The following is a 14,872-nucleotide window of genomic DNA, read 5'->3' as shown; positions in this document are numbered from 1 at the left end:
TGAGCTGAAATTAAGAGTTTCTCAGGGCGCCTGGGTGGCTCAGTTGGTTAAGTGTCTGACCTCAGCTCAGATCATGATCTCGTGGTTCGTGACTTTGAGCCCCAGGTCAGGCTCTGCACTGACAGCTCAGAGCCTGGAGCCTGCTTCGGATTCTGTCTCCCTCTCTCTCTGCCCCTCCCTCACTCATGCTCTGTCTCTGTCTCTGTCTCTCTCAAAAATAAACATTTAAAAAAAAAAGTTCCTCAACCCACTTGAGAGCCACCCAGGTGCCCCAGGAATTCCCATTTTGCATAGGGCTCAGAGAGTAGAAGAAGAAATTTGCTTGAGATTATGCTATTTAAATGTCATTCAGCCTCATGTTCTTAATGAGCATGCTTTACTCCAGCCTTTCTAAGGGCAAAGGGGCTCTGAGGTGGAAGGATTGTTCATACAGCCCTCCATTTAAGGCTCTGTAAGGACTAGAAAATCCTGAGGGAATCTGTGGAGGCCTGTGTGGGGGCTGTGGCCCCACTGCCCTCTGCTGGCCAGCCTGAGCCTCCAGCTCAGGGACGATTTTTTTTGTATTCACTACAGACAGTTTTGATGGACCAGGCTCGCTTCCAAGAACTCCAGCTCCAGCTAGAGCAACTGACCATCCTGGGAGCCGTGTTGCTGGTGACGTTCAGCATGGCAGCCCCAGGAATTTCCAGCCAGGCTGACTTTGCTGAGAAACTCAAGACGATTGTGAAGATTCTGCTGACAGATGCTCACCTGCCGTAAGTGGCTGCAAGCTGTGGGGCAGACCCTGCGAGCCAGGTCGGGGGCGGTGGGTGACAGAGAGCAGATGGGAGCAGGATCTCCTGGCTGGTGTGGGGCAGAATCCAGGGCCACTGCCTCAGAAGTGACAGGAAACTTTACACTCTGGTTTTTCACCGCAGCAGAATTCATTCAGGTTCCTACAAAGAACGTTAGAGTTCACTGTAGGGTTCGCAGGTCTCCATGAGAGTGGCTTTCAGATGTTTAGGACCAGGACACATGGTAAGAAATTCATTTTCTGTTGTGACCTAGTGCACTCTTTAGGCACATGTAACTGAAATAAAAACTTCACAAAGTGAAACTTATCCTAACTGTGCTTAGTACAAAGTCTTAAGACATTAAAAAAAAAAAAAAATACTGGTTGCTACCCACCGAATTGCTTTCACAACCTGCTAACAGTTTGGGTAACACAGCCCTAGGGAAAGGTCCTATAAGAAGCAGGAGGTGTTTCCCCACAGTCATCGGGCTGTGAGTACAGATTTTTGCCCTTGGCACATTCTTCGTGGCCATTTTGTGCTGCGTGTAAATGGATTGTTTCCTCACCCAGCACAAACCCACACCTGTGCGAGGGCAGCTGCTGTAACTGCTCCTGAGGTGAAGTCCGATCAGGTGATTTATGTGGTTCACAGCATATAGAATGATGGTTGTAAGTAAACACTATCTGACAAGGTCCAGTTCAGAAGATTCTTCAAGGGAAATGTTCCCCAGACATTCTCATCCTTACATAACAGAGGAATTTTCCTGCTGAGTCTGCACCAAGCATGCGTGTGTTCGGTATGGTGAGGGGTGTGTGCACATGTTGTGAGCAGGGATTCAGTAGCATTGACTTAGGCCAGGAGGGGTTTGCTGAGCAGATGCCCTTGCACAGGGGTAGCCCTTGGCTGTCAGTGAGTTCTCCCACAGCAGATCTGCTTTGTCTACTGCTTAAAGCTACCGATGAAGGGGCCCTGTCTGGCGCCTTCTTAGCAGTCCAGCCTCGCGCTGCTGTATCTACCCTGGTACTCGGGGGCTGACACACACCTGGTTCCGGCAGTGAGTCCCAGGGCATGCACATTTGCTCCCACTATTTAATTGGCCCAGAACACGGGCAATTGCCTTCTTGTAGAAAACCTACCAGCAGGAGGGCTCCCCACAGATACTCTAGGAGAGCCCAAGGGCCCCAGGAAATGAAGGTGCTAGTTTTCTTAACTTTGGGAATTCAGTTTTATTTATTGTTTTAAAGTAGTTAATACACTCTCATGTTTCAAAAATCAAAAGGGATAGAAGGGTATCCATTGAAAAGTTTCTCTCCCACTCCTGTCTCACAACTACCTAATTTCTGGGTTCTTGTGTTTTGTTCCAGTGGTGTTCAAGATCTTCTTAAGCCAAATCCAGGCTTATTTCACCATAGATGCTAGTAAGAACTTGGGTTTTGAGTAGTTAGCCCTGGTATAGCCTGGTATAGAGCCCTCCCCTTCCCAGTGTTCTTTCTAGCCAAGAGAGGAAGAGGGGGAGAGAGAAAGTCACCTGAGTCATGTGTACACAGCCTGAAAGGTTAGTGGCAGGGGAGAGAGTCACAGATTTTCTCTTTGAACATGTCAGTCCATGCATTGGTGATTGTGACTCTTATCAGGGCTGGGGCTCTTCCTGGGCTTGAGTTGGGTAGATGTGCACTTTGTTTATGGGCCCTTCTCTGCCTTCTCCTTTCCCTTCTCTGCTCAAGTTCCTTCCATCTGAAGGATGCCCTGACTACCATTGGGGAGAAAGTCTGCCTGGAGGTGAGCGGCTGCCTTGCCCTGTGTGGGCTCACTCCGTTTACCACGGAAAAGGAGACTGTGCTCAAGGGCCAGATCCAGGCTGTGGCCAGTCCCGACGACCCCATCCGCAGGATCATCGGTATGTTTGGGCAAAGACGGGTAGCAGGGATGTCCTTTTGGAGGGCTGGCAGACAGACCCCTCTGAAGAAATCTAGAAGGATCTGATAGGTTATGAGTGCTGATGAGTGAGGGGGTGAGTGATTAATCACCACCGTGCAATTAGGGCAAGCCAGAGGTCTGGACAAGTGACCAGGCAGCTGTCATTGTTCTGAGGGCTCTGACTTTGGAGTCACAGGCTTTGTTCAAAACCCGGCTCCAGAACTATGAGGTAATAGAAAATACATGGATTGGTCTCTGCCCCCGTTCCTGGCACAGAGCCCCTGAAACTCTTGTAGTTTCCTAAGTGATAAGAGCACTAGAGTATCTTTTATTCTAATATTGGTCTTTGACCTGGATCCTGACACAGAGCTCTTAAATCCTTTGGAATTTCCTGGGTGATAGGAGTGTCTTTTGTTCTAGTGAGGCAAGTCTGGGTGGGCTCCTGGATGGGGGCTGGTCACCAGAAAGACCAAGCCATGATCAAAAGCTTAGAATTTTCATCCCCACTCCCTCATTTTCCAAGAGAGGGGAGAGGGGCTGGAAATGCCCATGTGATGAAGCCTCCATAAACACCCCAAAAGTTCAGGTTTTGGGGAGTTTCTGGGTTAGGGAACTTAGCCAAGTAATGGGAGGGTGATGTACCCCAACTCCACAGAAACTCCTGCTCCCCGAACTCTCCCAGACCTTACCCTCTGTGTCTCTTATTCTGGTTTTCATCTGTATCCATATCCTTTATTCTATAGTAAGCTAGTAAACATAAGTGTTTCTCTGAGTTCTGTGAGCCTTTCTAGCAAATAATCAAAATCCAAGGCAGAGGAGGTTATGGGAACCTCCAGTTTGTAGCCAAATCAGACAGAATTTGTGAGTGTTCTGGGGACCTACTACTTGTGGTTGGCATCTGAAGTGGGGGGGGGTGGGCAGCCTCATGGGACTGAACCCTTGACCTGTGGGATGTGACACTCCCTCCAGGTGGTGTCGCAATTGAGTACAATTGTAGGACACCCAGCTGGAGTCGCAGAGAACTGCTTGGTGTGGGAACCCCTCACCCTCACCCACATCTGGTGCCAGAGTGTTGAGGATGCTGGGTGAGCGTGAAGGAGGGGGCATGGGTTTTCTTCACAAGCACCTGCTGTGGTTCTTGAGCGGGTGACTGGATGCTTGAGACTCCTCATCTCTCAAAGGGGTAATACTGACAACCCTATGCAGTTGCTGGGAGGACTGCAGGGCATGAGATCCATAAAATGCTTGTCATTGTATTGGGCAGCACATCAGAAGTACTCACTAGAGAGGAGCTGTGATTAAAAATATTACTCCATGTGGTAGCTGTTACTTTTCATCATCACAGCAGTAGCACTGTAGAAAATTCTGGTTGATCGAGGAATACAGTGTTCATCTAATTTTGGGGCACCTGACTGGCTTAGTTGGTAGAGCATGTGACTCTTGATCTTGGGGTTGTTAAGTTTGAGCCCCATGTTGCCTGTAGAGATTACTTAAAAATGAAATCTTAAAAAAATGTTCATCGAATTTTTAAAATTCCCATTTATCTTTAATTTTGAAATAATTCTTTAGCTTCTTTATGAAACTAGATAGATGTTCAACATGTAAATGACAATTAGGCTTCAGGCAAAGGCTGAATGATCCATGATTACCAGATTTCAGGTTGGAGTAGAGGCTAAACCAATGACATGAGCCTGCTTCTAATACCATGACTTCTTTTTTATTCTTAAGTAATATTTTATGGAAAAAGTTACAGGGATTGATGGTTTTTTAAGAATTAAATGATTTCATCCCAGTCCTGCATCGGGCATGATGTCATGTGTGGGTCACTTGGGAGAAGCCTCTTGCAGAGGTATAAGGATCATCAGGATTAATGTTACTGACCTTGGTAGAGATGCAGGAAAGTGCAGTAAATAGACCGCTGGCTAATAAGCTACTCTGTGCCCTGCCATCTTGGCTGTTTACTAACAGGCAGTTACAGACCTGGGGGTAAAAGCCAGCCCTGGAGTAGGAATGATATGAGGATCTCCAGGTCTGGGTGAGGCTTCCAGCTCTGAGAACCTTAGGAAACCAAACTAACTTTGGAAGAGGGGTGATGGGACCCATCTGGTCAGCAGTTGCTCTGTCAGTGTGTATTGGGATCCAGAGGTCATTTGCACTTGAGAGGGTGCTGCAGGGCAGGGGGTAGGCATGCAGTTTGAAAGAACCCATTTAGGGGCGCCTGGGTGGCTCAGTCGGTTAAGCGTCCGACTTCAGCTCAGGTCACGATCTCACGGTCCGTGAGTTCAAGCCCTGCGTCGGGCTCTGGGCTGATGATGGCCCAGAGCCTGGAGCCTGCTTCCGATTCTGTGTCTCCCTCTCTCTCTGACCCTCCCCTGTTCATGCTCTGCCTCTCTGTCTCAAAAATAAATAAACGTTAAAAAAAAAAAAAAAAAATTAAAAAAAAAAAAAATAAAGTGAAAGAACCCATTTAACATAAATGCCCCTATTGCTTTTGTAATAAAATCTGCAGGAAATGTGGCTTGCATATTCTTTTGGTTGATGAGGACAGGGCAAAAGCATCATAGAGAGGAATGGGCTAAAAAAAAATCAACCTAAATTATTTCTCAGAGTAGTCCAAGTTTGCAAATGCCCACAACTCCATGGCCTTCCACTGTAGGTATTATTATTTATTTATTTTTTTTAGAGGTTTTATTTATTGAGAAAGAGAGGGAGAGAGGGTGTGGGGAGAGGAAGAGAAAGAGGGAGAGAGAATCCCAAGCAGGCTCTGTGCTGTCAGCACAGAGCCCGACTTGGGGCTTGAGCCCACAAACCTGGAGATCATGATTTGAGCTGACATTGGATGCTTAACTGACTGAGCTGCCCAGGAGCTCTTCTTGTTTTGTTTTTGAACTTGTAATTCCTGCGTTAGTCCTCTCCCACCCCATTTTTTTTTTTTTTTTTTTCTCCCACCCCATTTTTTATGGGATCTTCAGTAATGGCTCACGGTGGTCTCAGTGTATCTTGCTCCTTGGAGAGGAGAACCTGTCAACACTCTAGTCTCCCTTTGTTCATTGACGCATTTATTCTTCCTTTCCAAATATATTTGGAGCTTTTACTGGGGGCCAGGTCTCATGCCAGGCCCTGTGCTGGGTGCTGGCGAGGGTGGGGGAGGGGATCGCGAACAAGATGAACGTGCTTCTACCCTCTTGGAACTAACTAACTAGACAGGGAGAGGAAATGTTATAAATGGGGTAAATGTTCAGAATGGCAAAGTACTGTGGGTACTTGCACTAGGGGTGGGCAGGGAAGACTTGCCTGAAAAAGGGATGTTTGTGATAAACACTGAAGCCTACTCAGAAGTTTGTAAAGTCATCCTGAACAACAACTGACTGCTTTCTTTTCTATCACAGATTCCCGAATCCTGATCTTCTTAGAAAGCTACCTTGCCTCAGGTCATCAGAAGCCATTGCCTACGGTACCTGGGGGATTGGGTCCGGTTCAGAAAGAGCTGGAGGAAGTTGCTGTTAAATTTGTCCGCCTGGTCAACTATAACAAGATGGTCTTCAGTCCCTACTATGATGCCATCCTCAGTAAGATCCTTGTCAGACCCTAACACGTACGTGCGCTACAGTAGCAGTATTAGCCTCTTGATACAGAATACCTGTTCTCAACTATAACGTTGCTTTGGAAAATGGCTATTTAGTACATGTCTGTGTAACATCACTGATTCCAAAAGGAAGAGTATTGTGTATCACTGTTGAAAAGAGCTGTTGAAAAACGCACTGAATTCAATTCTATTTTGCAGGTTTGTATTTATGAGTGCAAGTTTACAAATCAAGAAGCTTCTTGTTATCTTGAGTCTCCTAGGTAGCACTTGACTTTTACACGGTGAACTGCTGTGTGTCCACCCGCACTGTGTCCTGATTGTAGCTGCCTTGTCTCTCCCAGGAGGCTGGGGCCTCTCTCCTGCTATCCGGGTAGTTTTTCTTTCAGACCCCTAAGAGGATCTGCCAGCCACCCAAGAATGAGACACCGAGCCGTGACCGTGTTGAGACTCTCCCCCTTCTCTGGCACAGACCCCCAGTCCTCCCCCAGCTATTTTGTGTTAGAAGGGCTATATATAGTTTTCCCGCCTCCCCACCCCCCCCACCCCTCCCATTTATTGCTTTCTCCCTCCTGGTCTAGCCAGTGCCCCAGAGCCCTTTTGTTCTAGAGGAGAATTAATTGATTTTAAAAATCTTATTCTTTTATACAGAATTATTCCTGAGCCTGGATGATAGCAGTTATGACTTACAGAATCCAGAGAAAGGAAATTCTTTGACTTTTAAGGTTTGAAAGTTAAGGAGGAACTATTTTTTTAAACAATATATATGTTGATGTCATGTAAAAGAAGACAAATGTCTGGAGTTTTTACTGAAACGTTCACTCATACAATACGCAGATGTATTGATTGGATTTGAATTTCAGAAATGGATTTAAGTGTTTTCAGATGAAATAGCATAGTATAAGCTCACTTATTTCTATGATAAGGAAGTCATGGAAAATCCCTGGTTTTTGAGCAGTATTTTTTGAGGAACTTCAGGGACCAGAATTCCTGACCTATCCTGTGACTGAAAGGGTAGCTGGGGTCTCACAGATGACCCGCTCTGTTCAAAAAATAAAAATGAAAGGGGTGTGTGTGTGTGTGTGTGTGTGTGTGTGTGTGTGTGTGTTTTAGACAGGGACGTTATGTTAGAAGCAGAGCCATGAAGCTGGAGTGAACTCCCAAGAGCTGGAACAGCAAAAGGCAAAATGATGCCAGGAATCCCTTCTGCTGAGGGGTAGGGTGGGACGGGAGGCAGGTGGGGCAGCCACCAGAGGAACCTTCACTCTGTGAGAGCTGTCACATGTACAAGCTTCGGGAGAGGGAATGGTTATGCCAGGGGGAATGTGATTTCTCCAGATACGTGCTACAAACTGTGTTCTAATGGTGTGTTTTACTTGCAGTCAGAAATGTATGCTGTGTTATGTGGTCAGAAGTCATATTATTAAAGTTAATACTCAAGGACAAATCTCCCGTGGTTTCGTTGGAAGGGAATAAAAGTTCAGTAAGTAGAACTTTTAAAGAACAAAACCACAGTCTTTTATAGTGTCTTCAATGAGGTCCTTCCTGGAATTGTTTCCAGAGGTAAGGTTGCTTATTGGTCGTATGGTATATACCCAGGCTGAGAAGCCCAAGCACTCTTTTATTTTTTTTTTTTAATGTTTATTTATTTTTGAGACAGAGAGAGACAGAGCATGAATGGGGGAGGGGCAGAGAGAGAGGGAGACACAGAATCGGAAGCAGGCTCCAGGCTCTGAGCCATCAGCCCAGAGCCTGACGCGGGGCTCGAACTCACAAACCGTGAGATCGTGACCTGAGCTGAAGTCGGACGCTCAACCGACTGAGCCACCCAGGCACCCCCCAAGCACTCTTTTAAAGTTGGCTGCACGCCCAACATGAGGCTTGAACTCACAACCTCGAGGTTGGGCTTGAACTCACAACCTTGAGATCAGTAGTCCCATGCTCTATGGACTGAGCCACCAGGCACCCTCCCCTACCTCAGCACTCTTTTGCCTGCCTCAGCTTCAGAGTGTTTGGGGTTTTGTCCCTCCTGATCCAAGGATGAAGGAGAGGAGCTTTACCCTGAAATATATGGGGTGGATCAGTACTCCTCTAGTTATTCTTCCCAAATCTTAAAAATTCTTTTTGCCTTCTTTTATAGGGGTTAATTGTTTACAAGATTTTTTTCTTTCCCCTAATGTGTTCCTAAATTGACAAAGTTAAGTTTGGACCATTTGAAATCTTGATGCATATATTACAGGGACCTGCACAGACTCTCATGCCCCCTGCTACCTTAGTGTCCACTGGTGGAGTTCTCTAAATGGCAAAGCCAAGAATGAAGGAGGCAAAGTTCTGAATCACAATATTCATATTGAGTTGTGTTGTCGCTCTTTGAAGATAAGTGAGCTACTTTCTTCCTGGAATCTCACAGGATTATCACTAAGGGCCAGGAAAATCCATTTAGTTCATTTAGTCACTCAGGAAATGTTTTATTGAGCATCTCCTTGTAATTCCCCCCTACAGCTCTCCCTCCAAGATACGTACCCTTTGGAGGGGAAATTATCCTTCAGAATTGAACCGGTTCTATATAATGCAGTCTGATTGGATTTGACTTGATTTTCTAACAGGTTTGTGGACACAAGCATCTTTTATGAAAGTGCTAAGTTTATTTGGCTGTAGTACTTTACCATGGATAGACTGAGCGCCTTGAGAGTTAGGTCCGTTACAGACAGCAAGGCTGTTAGATTTATTTGATGGTCTCATGAATGAATGAATGTCTAGAACAGTAATTGCTACTTTGTCAGCCCTTGGCTGGGTGGGTGGGTGGATGGATTCCCAGTTTAGATGTTTTTTGAAAATCTCATTACTTTTAAAGCAAGCTGTATAATGTGATTGTTCATGTAACCATATAACCCAACTATAAATATACTTCGGTAAGGATGTCTCACTGATTAAATACAGTAGGCAGGTGCATAAGAGCCTTTTTGTCTGAAGAAAAAATATTAAGTCTGACGTACGAGGTGTGTGCACATACGTGTGCCAGTTCTAAATGGATTTTTTCGCAGTTCTGTTTTTGTGGAGGTGCTCGTGTTCATTTCTCCAAAACCTTAAGATTTTTAGGCATAGAGAGGGGCGGCTGCCACCACCTTTCCTGCTGCTGAGTTTCAGGGGGAGTAGGTGTTTGCTGTTGGACATCCAGTGACCTTTGGCATGCACCAGTTTGTATGTGCAGAACATTTGTATTTCTTTTAATTTTGAGGCAGGGTGGCAGAGTGGAAAGACTGGGAGCTGTCGGGAAACCAGAGTTGTGACTCCATTTCTGTTAGGTCCTGATTTGCCCCACTTAGTACCTATTTCTGGCACATGTAAAATGAAAGGACTAGACTTGATCTTTAAACTGCTTTCCAATCCTGACCTTCTGTGATCTGTCTTACTTGAGTGACTTAAGATTACTGCAGTAGGATTGTGCACAAAGCTCCTGACTGAGGGGAAGATCTGGGTTGGAGTCCTTCCTCTCTTGCCTTCTTACTGGTTGTGTGATACTGGGCCAGTCATTGTCCCTTGGGCCTCAGCATTTTCATCTGTAGAATGGGAAAATGACTAACCCTTCCTGTGAGGATTAAATGTGATAATGGATATTAGAATGCTTTGGACACGGAAAAGGACTATAAATTGCTTTGTTAACAAAGGAGAGCATATAACCGTCTGCCTGTATTCGACTTTTGGAGCCCAGCCTCCCTGCAGTCAGCACATTCTACAGGCCTGAGGGAAGGTTCTCCACCCGGCCCAAGACTGATACTTCCGTCCTCTCTTCTGTGGTAAAGCTACAGTCTTCCTTTTTCTCCTCTTGCAGCCTCCACCCCGGTAACTTCTCCCCTTCCTCTCCTCTGTATTATTTGAACTAAATGAATGCATGAATGAACAAATGAAGGACAGTAGATGATGGGCTGTGAAACTCTTACTTAAAGGCACGATCTCATTGAAAACATAATCTAAATAAAGAACCACCATGATGTTTGCAATTGTGTATTATGTTGGATTTTGTATTCTATAACTATTTTAATGGATAGCTTTTTTATTCATAATATTCAAAACAACTTAATGGGATGGAGGAGGAGATACACTCTAAACCCATTAAGCCCTTTTACTCTGTCAAATGCTCACTGATCCTTTCAGAAATAGCTAGAGCCCTGGGAATCAAGTGTCAGAAACCTCAACGGGCAGAATGTAGTTACATCTGCCTGTGGTGTGTGTTTCTGTTTACATTGACTTCTGAACCTAAGGACCAGAACTAATCTGTAGGCCTGGTTTGAGTTTGAAATCACATGTGTCTGATTTTATCTCAACTATAAACACTGAGAACCTTTAAGAGTAATTTTTTTTTTTAATGTTTGAGAGAGTACAAGTGGGGGAAGGGCAGAGAGTGGGAGAGGCAGTGTCCCAAGCAGGCTCTGTGCTATCAGCGCAGAGCCTGACTCGGGGCTCGATCCTGTGAACTGTGAGATCATGACCTGAGCTGGGCCTCTGCTCAACCCACTGAGCCTCTCAGACACCCCAAGCAACTTCTGACCTAAACGCAACCCTGGAATTAAAGAAGCTCCCCCATTTCTGTCTTTTTCATTCATGCCGCCTCTGCTTTCTAAAGTGTGGTCTTCCTTGTGCTCAAAGCAGAACTTTGGTCAGGTCTCAGGGAGGAAAATTTACAAAATGGATGAATTGTTTTTCTTGATTTTTATTCCCAAAGCTTGGTAAGATGGCCCTTTTGTTGAATGTATAAGATTTTACTTAGAACAGGAACATGGTACCTGAGTTTTGTTCCTTGGTATGAATTGTCAGGACTTCTGGGATTTTCATTACACAGAGCTTCGCTTGCTGAGTGTCAGGTAAGAGGACCATCAACATTAATGTAGTTTGCTTTGGGAATTATAAAAAATTTATGAACATGGTAGCTATGTTTTTACTATCCTGTAAATGAACTCTTGGTTTTACATGCTAAGTATAGGGGAATAGAGGGTTCTAAAACTACCAAATAAATTAATATTGACCAAGATTGATATGCTGACAAAAGTGTATTTTTTCATTCTTTCCTAATAGTATGATTTGGTTGTTCAGTTTTACAGTCACTAGGTAGTTACAGCCTTTTACTTTACTCGGTGTGGCAACAGATAAAACCTCTTGAAATTCAGTGCTAAAGGCTGGGGTTTCACTGATTTTTGTTTAGGAAGGACCTAGAAATCCTTACATCTTACCCAGTTCTAGAATTGTCATTGTTATTTTCCCAGTTCTAGAATTGTCTAGAAAATGTCATTGCCTTGATAAAAAGGAAAAATATGGATCTCTTTTGGAAATTTCTTCTGGGTCTAGCAGTATGGATGTATGACAGTTTCTGCACGTGTGGGACTGGCTGTGGCATGAGTGTCTGCACATTAGATTTCCCAGAGTAAGTTCAGCTACTTGTTCAACTGTGTCTACAAAAGGAAATGTCAATACTCAGAATCCTGTTAAAAACTAAAAATCCATATGTATTTACAGCAGAACATTAGAAAATGATTTCTTTTCACAAATAATCCTTTTTATTTTTAAAGATCAGATAACTCTCAGGAGAAAAAAAATCTTATACAGTAGGAATAAATGTAATACACATAATGGCTGCTAGTGGCACTTTTCATCAAGGTAGGGAGGTTGTGTGTGTGTGTGTTTGTCTTTGTTATGGTGTTAAAACAGTCATTTTTCATGCATTTGTGTAGCTTTGCTTTGCCGTTCATGCAAACATCGTTGCAGGTCATCACTGGCATTTGGAGCCATTCTTGTCTTTACAACACTACCCAAAGATAGCACCTCAGGAAAGACCCCGTACCTCTGTACTTTAAAGCCTGCAGTGTATTTGGCATTACTTGTACCTTTCAGATTTGTTGTTGAAAACCATTTTTAAAAAACGGCTTAAACACGGCTCTTGAGGACAACAGAATCAGAATTAGAGCCAGCAGGCTTCGAAGATATTTTAGATTTCATGGGAAAATACAAAAGACACATGCTTGTGATTAATGTGTAAATATTACCTGGCTATGTATACATTTATGTAAGAAAATGATTCCAGGTAACCGTTTTTCTATTATAAGTCAAAATTTTATAGAAATATTTAAGGCTGATTTTAAAATGTTGGCTATTTAATCAGTTTTGAATTTAAATTCTAAATTGGGTGCCCAGTATGTAAGGATTTCTTTATAACTGTAATACTTTTCCTTTTTTTTTTTTTTTTTTTTTCCTTACTGACTTTTAGCTTTTATTCTGAATCACAGCCCTTAGGCTCAACTAGTTTTCTGTCTAGCAGTTTTTCTTTGTCTTTTTAAGTTTCTATATTTATTTTGAGAGCGTGTGTGAGCGGGGGAAGAGGGAGAAATAATCTTAAGCAAACTCCACGTTCAGTGCAGAGCCCAACACAGGGCTTGATCTCACGATTACAGTATCACAACCTGAGCTGATATCAAGAGTCAGATGCTTAACTGAAAGAGCCACCCAGGCACCCCTGTCTAGTGGTTTTTCTAGAAATGAGTCAGAGGAGGTACTGTTGCTAACAAGGAGTGGAACCTAATTCTTTGGACTTACAATTTAATGCTGTGTGTAGGTCATAAAGAACTTGTTCTTGAGCACTAAGCATTGCTTTTAAGAGAGATGAAAGGTAAAATATCTGCCTCAGATTGGGATAAGTATGTTCATATTTGAGGATTTCTGAAATGTTTAATTTGCCTCCTAACGTTAGATCCCTCATGTTTTCAGTTAGTACTAAGACCAGGAAAGGACATGTAGTTATGTATACATATAGTAAATACAAGGTGACTTTTCTTTGTATTGTCATCTATTTTTAAATGGTATTGGTTGAATAAGTTGCTGCTTTATTATTTATTTATGTTTGTTTGTTTATGAGAGACAGGGCACAAGCAGGGGAGGGGCAGAGAGAGAAGGAGACACAGAATCTAAGCAGGCTCCAGGCTCCGAGCTGTCAGCACAGAGCCCGACGCGGGGCTCGAACTCACGAACCGTGAGTCGTGACCTGAGCTGAAGTCAGACGCTTAACTGACTGAGCCACCCAGGCGCCCCGTAAGTCTCTATTTTAAATACATTCTTCTTAAAAAAAATATTTGTGAGAAAGAGTGAGCAGGGGAGGGGCAGAGAGAGAGGGAGAGAAGGAATCCATGCTGTCGGCTCAGAGCCTGATGTGTGGCTTGAAGTCACGAACTGTGAGATCGTGACCTGAACTGAAACCAAGAGTCGGATACTTAATTGACTGAGCCACCCAGGTGCCCCTTAAATACGTTCTGAATGGAGGAAGCAGCAGGAGGCATGACATTTTTGAGATCCTTTTATTTTTTAAAGGATTGTTTTAAAATTTTAAACTACAAAACAGATTCCATACATTCTGCCATAAATAAAAACAAACAATAAGGCAGGACTCTACATAAGCAAACCGAGAACAACTGTTTTCAGAAAATGTGATAAAATGCTTTACAATCATAAGCCATCCAGTTTTTAAAATAAAACTGTTGAAAACTCACAAGTCTTCAAGCGGCACATACAAGACACCCTTGAAGAGGGAACAAAATGTGGTTCTGCCATTTTGTGCTGTTCTCACATTTTTGAAAACCTAATTCTGCTTACAGCATAGGTCTGTTCTGTATTCTAAATTTCACACAGGTTGGTTTGTTTTTTCTCAAGAACCATATGATAGAGGCACCAATGACAATACAACTTTGTTTCCAAGGACCTTGTAACAAAGCATTGTCTCTTTTAAACATATGACTTAAGAGGCAAAAAGGGAATCCTGGATAAGTTTCCTTTCAGAGGCAGGACTGGAGCCGGCTTCACCGAATTCGCTTCTGCTGCCGCGCTCTGTAAATGTCATGAACAGGAGGGACGACAGCTCCCTTTTCTTCATCTTCGTCTGAATCCTCGTTGGGCCTTTTGACGGCCTTGGCGAGTACTGCGTTGCTTTCCACTGGGCCATTGCCCTCTACAGCCAGCTCCGGGGCGCCGCCGGTGATGATCCTCACAGCTTCCTCCACAGCTACGCAAACAAAACGGAAAGGACTGTTGGAGGAGCTTTCAGAGTCCGCTCCTGTGAAAGACTTTCCTGCTATTGGACACTTTACAGTTGATTTCATAGCCTACTATTAGCAGAGCAAGGGAGAGCAGTAGTGATACTACATAATTAAAGACCAAAGCTGCTCTTAAAATTACTTTCAAAAGCCAACTCGCAGTGCATGTTCACATGAATAGAAAAGACCCACTTTTTACTCAGTGACATTAGGATATGAACAAGCCTCTCTGTATCAAAGAGGGTTTGGATCGCTCTGAGGGTTCATTGTACTCCTGCAAGATGGCTAGCTGGATTGGGAAACCTCAGTGGCAAAGAATAACCATCTCCTGCCTGGGAGATCACGTGAGTTCGGCTCTAGGGTGGAGCTGTCGTCACTTACTATTTGGTATCTTGCATCTTCGGAAAATCTCCATCAGTTCATCCACTTGTACAAAAGGACCCTGTTGTGACACAAATTTTAATCCCCAATAATCGGACAAGTTAGAATTGTGCTACTTTACATTTCCCGTGAGACAAGAAAAGAAG

General features: G+C 43.9%; 2 protein-coding genes across 6 annotated transcripts in view; one reads left to right on the top strand and one right to left on the bottom strand.

The window, feature by feature from the left end:
* The window catches only part of TCP11L1 (t-complex 11 like 1), a 32,307-nt gene extending 24,594 nt beyond the window's left edge, over positions 1 to 7,713 (top strand). For all 5 annotated transcript variants that reach the window (XM_060606303.3, XM_060606304.3, XM_060606306.3 and 2 more), the window contains 3 exons: positions 574 to 755; positions 2,498 to 2,670; positions 6,080 to 7,713. In XM_060606303.3, the coding sequence (XP_060462286.1) occupies positions 574 to 755; positions 2,498 to 2,670; positions 6,080 to 6,282 (558 nt within the window). In that variant the 3' untranslated portion in view covers positions 6,283 to 7,713. The remainder of the gene's footprint in view (positions 1 to 573; positions 756 to 2,497; positions 2,671 to 6,079) is intronic.
* A 5,884-nt stretch (positions 7,714 to 13,597) lies between these two features.
* Positions 13,598 to 14,872, bottom strand: part of CSTF3 (cleavage stimulation factor subunit 3) — a 72,342-nt gene continuing 71,067 nt past the window's right edge. Inside the window, exons 20-21 of the mRNA XM_060606308.3 lie at positions 14,727 to 14,787; positions 13,598 to 14,314 (exon numbers count right to left, since the gene is read on the bottom strand). Of these exons, the coding sequence (XP_060462291.1) occupies positions 14,112 to 14,314; positions 14,727 to 14,787 (264 nt within the window). The 3' untranslated portion in view covers positions 13,598 to 14,111. The remainder of the gene's footprint in view (positions 14,315 to 14,726; positions 14,788 to 14,872) is intronic.

The sequence above is a fragment of the Panthera onca genome, chromosome D1, assembly GCF_046562875.1.
Source record: "Panthera onca isolate mPanOnc1 chromosome D1, mPanOnc1 haplotype 2, whole genome shotgun sequence".
Taxonomy (NCBI): domain Eukaryota; kingdom Metazoa; phylum Chordata; class Mammalia; order Carnivora; family Felidae; genus Panthera; species Panthera onca.
Note: the sequence above shows the minus strand (reverse complement) of the source record. Positions and strands in the feature narration are given on the sequence as shown.